Below are 7,658 nucleotides of genomic sequence, written 5' to 3'. Positions count from 1 at the left end.
AGCAAGTCAATCACAACCTACACACACACACACACACACACACACACACACACGCACATGCACACACAAACCCAGCTGTCCCTGCTCATAAAAGGGCACAAGAAGCCCTGGGCTCTAAGAGACTGTGAAGATGGATGAGTGTGGCCCAGCTTGGGGAGATGTGACTGACTAGTCCTCTGCACTGATAATACTACAGAACGCTGAGCATGGCTGCTGTGGCTTGGAGCACCTGGGACTCGGTGGCTGCACTGGTCACAGGCCAGGCCTGCCCTCAGAAGACGGGAGCCCCTCCCCCACCCCCAGCCCCTTTGGAGACACATGGGAAAGAACCTATCTTTTTTATGGATTTGGTTGCTGCATCTCAGGGTACCATGGTGATGGGCGCCATAGAGATGAGAAGAACTGGCTTTTATTGGCTTGTCTCTTCATTCCAGGGTCCCTCCCCCAACCTCCGCCATCTACACACACAAAGTTCTCAGGGCCCTCCCGTCTGTGGAGCAGATCAAATGAGAAAAACCTCTCTTCCCCGCCTTCTCAGTCATCTCCCTCTCTCCCTTCTTCCCCTCCCATTACCAACAGCAATTGTATTCAAACCCAGTAATTACAGTAATAGCAACAATAACCATCTTTTATTGGCTTTGTTTTTCTAGCATTTTAATTTCCCCAAACACTTTCCAATCCCTTGTTTGTTGTCACAGCAGTCCCTGGGGGAAACTTGTGCCCATTTAACAGCTGGGGAAGCCAAGATCCAGATAGGACCCCAAGTCATGGGCAGAGTCGATTTACAGCAGCTTGTAAATATTAGCCAACCAACTGAGACGCCGGTAATCCTTCAGGGGCATTGAACTGAAAACTGTAGATTCCTGAGTCATTTTCGAGTTCCTAGCATCCTTGGGGCTTATTCAACAGCTTTTGAGGGATCCTGGTGGAGCTGAGAATGAGGCTGGACATGGCTTCTCCTGGCCCAGGTCATGGATGGAGGGCTGGGCTGGGGCCGCCCTCTCTCAGGATTGCTTCTGTGAATGGGGCTGAGGTGGAGGCAGCCAAACACACCCAGGAAAAGCTTGCCCTGGAAAAGGCCTGTTTGGCCCAAACCTCCCTTCCTATAGCCTGAGAAAAGCTTCCTTTGTGTCAGCTCTTCCCAAGGGTGGAGTCCTCTCCTGGGCATTTGGAGAAATGCGGAACGAAGGTCTCCTGGGAAGGTAATCTCTGTATTCAGGAAGCCCACAGTCTGAGGGGAAGCCATAGCCCCCAAACCACACCCAAGAGCAGAGACATGCGTCTGAGGAGCTCTGGGGCTTCTGTGAAGTCTGGCTCCTCCTCCCCAAGGGTGGGATGAAAAGTTGGGGTTCTCTGAGGTCCCTTCAGCCCTCAGTCTCTAAGCAGAATGGCTGTCTGCTTAGACATGGGGATCTGGAGTCCAGACAGATGAGAGAAGGGGTGGGCGGTCGTGAATTCCCCTGCCTCCCTCTGCTCTGTCCCGTTAAGAGGTAGAGGAGGAGGAAACAACATATTTGCTCCCCAGATTCTATCTAGTAATGTAAGGGATTGGCACCCCCTGCCCACCCTTGGGACAAGAGGCCAAGCCTCGCTACCCACCCTCGAAAATCCCCTCTCTCCCCAGAAAACGAAGTCCGGACATACAAAGTACGCTGCTCACCTGCCCGGCTATTCTCAGAAGCCTGAGGGCAGGAGCCAAGTTCTATATCACTTGACACACACTCTTCGGTATGGAGTCTTCTGAACTGGACTGGGATTCCTTCTGGGGCTCCAGCGCTACCAATTTCTTTGTCTCCTCAGTGCCTGTAAGGATGGCCAGTCGCTGGGCCAGGGTCTTGGTGTCAGGGAACAGGATAAAGTTGTAGATCAGCGAAGCCAGGACAGCCCCTGTCAGGGGCCCCACCCAGAAGATCTGAGGAGGCAGAGAAGCACCTGGCTGTTCAGCTGTCAGATCAAAGCGCAGCTTTGAGGCCCCTACCTGCTTCCCTAGTGTTGACTTGGTCTCCCAGGAAACCTCAAGCTGTCTACAAGGTGGCAGATTTGAGAAGACAGCCCCCTCCCCCCCCACCAGGCTCCTCACTGCTCCTTTCTCCCTCTCGCCTCGCCTCCCGTTCCAACCAGGAGCCTTGGCTAGGGCTGTTCCTGTCTTTGCTGGTGTGTGTGTCTATTTCTGTTTATCTTTTTCTGTATCCAAGTTAGGAAATTGGTCCAGCTGGAGAAAGTGAATAAGGAAACAGCCAGGACTTGAGGTCTGGGCCAAGGCTGCAGCTCCTGCCCTGGCCCTTTTCTTGCCAGTCCCCTGGGTACCCTGGGCTATTGATGCTGGAAAGAAGGAAAGCATGAAGCCAGGATACGTGCCCTGGTCTTCTGAGCTTCGGGAAACCTCCATTGGGGGTCAAGTTGGTCTGGGGCAGGGCGACTTATCTCTCCAAGTCTCTGTGCCCCCCACCCCGCTGGAGAAAGCCGCAGTCCCTGTTGCCTCTACTTGGGCCCTGTCCCCTCCCCTCCCCATGGCTGCCAGCTAAGGGTCTCACCCAGTGGAGCGTGAACTTCCCAACGATGAGGGCAGGTCCGAAGGAGCGGGCTGGGTTCATAGAACAGCCAGTGAAGTAGATCTGGGGAGCAATTGTGGGTTCAGGGTGTAGGAGGTGTAAGGCAAGCCTGGGAGGGCACAGTCCCTTCTGCCCTGGTTCAGAGGCCCAGCTCCAGCCTTGGCTTCTGCAACACCATATCCTGGGCCTGGAGTGTGGGGCACAGCCTTGGCCCCAAGGCATGAGGGACTCAGGGAGGGACATTTCCTGGCCTTTAGGACCCCATAGTCCCCCCAGGGGGAGCAGTGTGTGTGTACGCATGGCATCCCCTGTGACCCTTACCCCGATGAGGTGGCCTAATGCCACAGAGATCCCAATCATGGTGGCCGGGGAGCCCGATGCCTGACGGCTGTCGGTGGAAGCAAAGACACAGAGCACCAGCTGCAGGGTGAGAACCAGCTCCACTGTCACTGCCTGGCCAGTCGAGACGTTGCTCCAGACCTGGGTGAGGGGGTTACGCTGCAGCCTGCATGGGCTCTGCCAGGAGATGGTGACACCCCCCCACCTCATTCCCTCAATAGGAAGGTGTGACACCTCAGCAGGGCCAGTTCCAGGACTTAAGGAGGACTGCGTGGTGGGTTCAGGTGAGCCCCAGACACTTGCTCCTAAAGACGTGAATGTCACCCTTCTCAACCCAAAGGTTGGTTGGGACCAGTGATTTGGGGGGATGGCAGGGACTCAGGACTGGTGGGACAGGGGAGGCTCAGAGAAGCTGGGGTGCATGTTTGACTGGGAGGAGACCTGGGTGGGAATGGAAGAAGGAGATAATTAGGGGAGGGGAGGCAGGTAAAATAGGCATCATGGTGCTGAGAAGGGAAGAACATGGGCAAACAGAAGAGCAAGGGACATGTGGGGGATTTAGGGAACAAGAGGAAGTACATGCAGGGCCCCTGCCACCACTCACAGCCCCAGCCTTCCCTGGCGACCCACCCCCCTTAAATGCCTGGTCCTTCTCTGACTCAGGCCCGTTACTGGGGCTTCTCGCTGCTCCACCAGTTCCTTGAACCACAGTCACACTGCTCTGCCTGCACCAAGGCCACCCACAGCTTGATCCCCCTGGGTCCCATGGCCCAGCCCAGAGCAGGTGTGGATTATGTAGCTGTGTGGTTACCTCCCCGCCTCCTCTCCCCCAGGCTAGCCCCCCACCCTTACCACCTGTTTAGACACCTCCCGTCTGGCCCTGCCAGGTGCCCCTCCCTGTACCTACCATGTTGATCCCGAGGGTCTCTCGGATGTCCCCTGGTGTGACCCCATAAAGCACGGCAGCCCCCACAGTGGCCCCTGTGAGCTGGGCAGCCACATAGGCCACCGCGCGGGGCAGTGAGATCTGCGAGCCCACGAGGAAGGCGAGCGTCACGGCGGGGTTGATGTGTGCCCCGCTGGTCTTCCAGGTGATCTGCACAGCCATGGCTGTGGCCAGGTTGAAGGTGATGGTGATCTGCAGCACAGTGGGAAGCGCCAGGGGCCAGTGCAGGGTCGAGCCCACGCCAAAGAACACGTACAGCCCCGTGGCCAGGAACTCCACAAACAGCGCCTTGCTGGTGGCCGTCCAGAGCCGGCACCCCGTCATCTTGGCCAAGCCATGCCCTTCCGGCTCCATCGTGTCTACGTCCCGGGGCCTTGGCTGCCACCTCTTCTGCTCCCAGGGCCTCTCTCTGCTTCCCTTGCCTCTGGTCTCCTGGGTCTCCTCTAATCTCTTGTTTCGGGCCTGCTCTGGCTGTCTCACTGTGTAGCGGCCCTCGCTGGCTCCCATCTGCAGCTCCTCCATGGCACGGCTGTCCTCGGACTGTGCTGGTCAGACTGGCAAGGGTTGGTCCGATGGGGTTATGTGTGTCTGGGTGGGTGGGAGGTGTGGGGGTGTCATGAGGGGTGGTACTCACATGCCTGCCCTACCCTGAGCTCACCTGACAGCTGGGGGAGGGGAGGCGGTCTCAGGGCGCTGAGCTGGAACCTCCCAGGAGGTTTCCAAACTGGGCAGGCCTAATGGTGCAGCAGGCAGAGGCCTAACCTGAGGGTCGTAGGTATAGGAGCAGTGGGGGGCATGGGATTCCAGGGCGTCCACGTCCCTGATGTCAGCTTAGGTAGAACAAAATCACTCAGATCCCCACGTCCAAGGCCTGCTTCAGAGGGTCCTGTTTCTCCTGGCCCCCTCTGCCTGCAGGTTCTGCCTCCAGAGGGACTCACACCATTCTGTGCCCATAAACGTGAAATGAAGCTGTCCCCTTTGTTCCCACCTAAAGCCCCACTCAGGAAGCAGATGTGAATAGAGTTACCTTTACTAAGAATGTGGGCCTATGGGGGTGCAGAGGGGGCAAATGGAGGACGGGTTTATTCCACAGCAAATCAGAGGACACACATGGCCATGGGCACCTCTGCTGCCTGCCATGGGAATTTCCACTGGTCTCTCACTTCTCGTTTCCCTCACCCTCCTCCTCCCTTCTCAGCCCCACCCCCCTCCATTCTCTGTTCTCCTCTCAGGGGTCAAAACAATTCCTTTTAGTCTCAGGCAGGGCAGCTTAGCCATTTTTGTGGCTATGCTGGCCCTAAGGTCACCCACTCCCTAGGCGCTGCCCTTTTACCCCCAGCAGCATATCAAGGTGTTTACCCAAACGAAGCTGTTTCCTCCCTAAGAAGAATCTGCCCAGCTGTTAAAATAATAGTCTTCACCTCTTAACCACATCTGGGTGCTCTGACCTCACCCCTGGCCATATCTACCTGCCCAGGGGATGTCCCCTGGTTGGCCTCAGACTCCTCAAATGCAGCCTTCCTCAAAATGACTTCCTGCTCCCTCCTCGTCCTCTCAAACACTCCTCCTGTTTCCTCCAGTTCCGTTGGAGGCCCCTGGGAAGCATCCTGGACTCTCCTCTCCCCCCGGCCCCATCTAGTAAAGGCATCGAGGCCCGCTGATTTCTTGACTCTGCCCTCTTCTCGCCACCCCTGCTGCCCTGCAGCCTTTAACGTTCTCTCTGTCTGCTCCCTTGCTCTGCTCCAATCAATTATCCACGCTGCAGCCAGAGTGATTTTTCTAAAATGCAAATGTGATCCTGCTGCTCCTCTGCTAAAATCCCTTCAAAGCCTCCTGTGCCCTCTGGGATCCTGCTTTTCCTACCTCACCTCTCCCCACTCTTCGTCTTGCTCTTTACCCTCTGGCCTCACCAAGTGACCAGTCGTTCTGGAACACTCCATGCTGGTTTCTCCTTGCAAGATGCTCTGTCTTCTCCTTGGAGTGCCCTTCCGACTTCCTTTGCTTGAGTAACTCCTAACCCATCCCTAAGGCTCAACTTCGATGCCATCTCCTCCTTTCCTGGATGAGGACCCCTCTGTGTGCTCCCATCACACCGGGGCATTTTTATGCACTACACTCACCATAGGGTGTTGCCATGGTGTTCATGTATCTGTCTCTCCAGTGAGACGGCGAGCCCCTGAGCCAAGTGTTGCTCATCCCTATGTGTAGTGTCTTGCACAGGGAATGGCCATAGTAGGTGCTCAGTAAATATTTGTTCAATGAATCAATGAGCGAATAGAAGCTTCCTGACCTCCTGGAGGCAGGTGGCTTTCATATCTGCTTCCTTTCAGCTGCCTATCCTTACGGCATTATACCCGCCCTCACCTGGGACTGGGCCCTCTGAAATCTTCAAGTGAAACATCCAGCTTTGATCACAAGCTCTATCCACTCACCTTCCCCCATCTCCTTTCTGTTCTCCTAGCCCCCTCTCCAGCGGATCCCCTGGTATCTCACCCCACTGCCCCACTCTCCTAACTCCCTGTTCTCTCCATCCCTCTCCCCTCCACATCTCTCCACTCTCATTCTCCTCACACCCCTCTGCCCGTGTGGCCATCTGCACTGCCGAGCCCTGCTGAAGACACTCACCCAGCCATGCACTGTTGCCATGACAAGTCCATGGTCTCTGGCTTCAGCAGGGGTCGCAGCTCTACTCAGCAATCCTCATACCATCCCCAGCCCCAGCCGTCTCTATCCTCATTCTTCTAAGACCTACTTCAAACCTTCCCCACTCTCTTTAAGTACCCCACACACTCTGGCTTTCTTCTAGCAGGTCAGCTTGCCGCCTGTCCCACCCAGACAACCAGGCTAGCAAGCAAGATTCCTTCGCATCCTTCCTCCTGAGCCGCAAACTCCCTGGTGGGCCCCATGCCCTCAGCAGCTTCCCTGTGACCTGAAGAAGAGGGAGTCCTTCTCTTGTGTTGAGTCAGGGGACCCTCCCTGTGCCCTTGGCTCTCTGTGTGATGGGGGCCAACTCTTGGCCATGGCCAGCCTCATCTGTGGTTTGCACTTCTCCCTCTCCTGCTTTCTTCTGTATAACATGCCCTCTAATCTCAGAACAGTGGAGAGACCATGGCTTTGGAATGCCTTTCCTCTTTGTCTTTTGTGGGGACAGAGTCTCAGAGAGCAATTCCCGGGCTCTCGGCCTCACGTGGAAAGGTGCTGGCTTGGATAGTAGATGGCCATCAGCTGTGACTAGTTGGCCACCAGCTGTAACCAGTTAGCCATTAGCCACTGATACAACTGCCATGGCTGAGCTAGCAAGCACGGATTGCAGTTAGTGAGTGAGGTTGGTTGACAGAGAAGCAGACGGCAGGTTGCGGATAGTGTGGCTCCTGCTTCCTGTGTCTCCAACCCAGCCGCCAGCGAGACTATAGTGGTATGACTCCCCTGTCTGTGGCTCCGTGGGTGTTCCTTTTAGGCCTCACCTTGTCCTGTGTTCTTATGTGTGGAGCAGGACCAGAGACCCCACATGACATCTTTCTTTCAAGACTTTGCTCGAGTCTAATTCCTCCATGAAGTCCACTCTGATTTTCCTCTCCAGCAGAATCAGGTCAAGCTTCAAGGAGAAGTTTGGCTTGAGCAAAGCCAGTGGCTATTTCCAGGTTTGGCCTCCCCCGTGCCTCTACTGCTCCATGGCAGACTCCTGTGCTGGCCTGGCTTAAAGGAGTCTTTCAATAAATACTCAAGCAATGAAGGAATGAATGGGCAGTGTGGGTGCCATTCCTCCCTGCCATGGGGGGTTTGCTGCCTAGGAGCCGTCCCAGGGAACATCCAGGACATCT

The 7,658-nt window shown here is 55.9% G+C and overlaps 1 protein-coding gene across 5 annotated transcripts; it reads right to left on the bottom strand.

Moving 5' to 3' along the window:
* Nucleotides 1-601: 601 nt before the first annotated feature.
* AQP6 (aquaporin 6) lies at nucleotides 602-4,776 on the bottom strand. 5 transcript variants are annotated; one of them, XM_074325713.2, is made up of 5 exons: nucleotides 3,799-4,654; nucleotides 2,874-3,032; nucleotides 2,535-2,615; nucleotides 1,661-1,912; nucleotides 602-1,194 (listed from the first exon to the last, which is right to left on the bottom strand). In XM_074325713.2, the coding sequence occupies exons 1-4, from the start codon at nucleotides 4,357-4,359 to the stop codon at nucleotides 1,703-1,705; spliced, it is 1,011 nt and encodes a 336-aa protein (XP_074181814.2). In that variant the 5' UTR covers nucleotides 4,360-4,654; the 3' UTR covers nucleotides 602-1,194; nucleotides 1,661-1,702. The 5 variants fall into 5 exon arrangements, with proteins under 5 accessions (XP_074181814.2, XP_019580173.3, XP_019580174.3 ...); XM_019724614.3 differs by having other exon boundaries at nucleotides 602-1,413; nucleotides 3,799-4,653; XM_019724615.3 differs by having other exon boundaries at nucleotides 602-1,834; nucleotides 3,799-4,765.
* Nucleotides 4,777-7,658: the final 2,882 nt, after the last annotated feature.

This window comes from Rhinolophus sinicus, chromosome 1, assembly GCF_057876585.1.
Source record: "Rhinolophus sinicus isolate RSI-liver-muscle chromosome 1, RSI-T2T, whole genome shotgun sequence".
NCBI lineage: Eukaryota > Metazoa > Chordata > Mammalia > Chiroptera > Rhinolophidae > Rhinolophus > Rhinolophus sinicus.
This window is presented reverse-complemented; position numbering and strand designations above follow the sequence as displayed.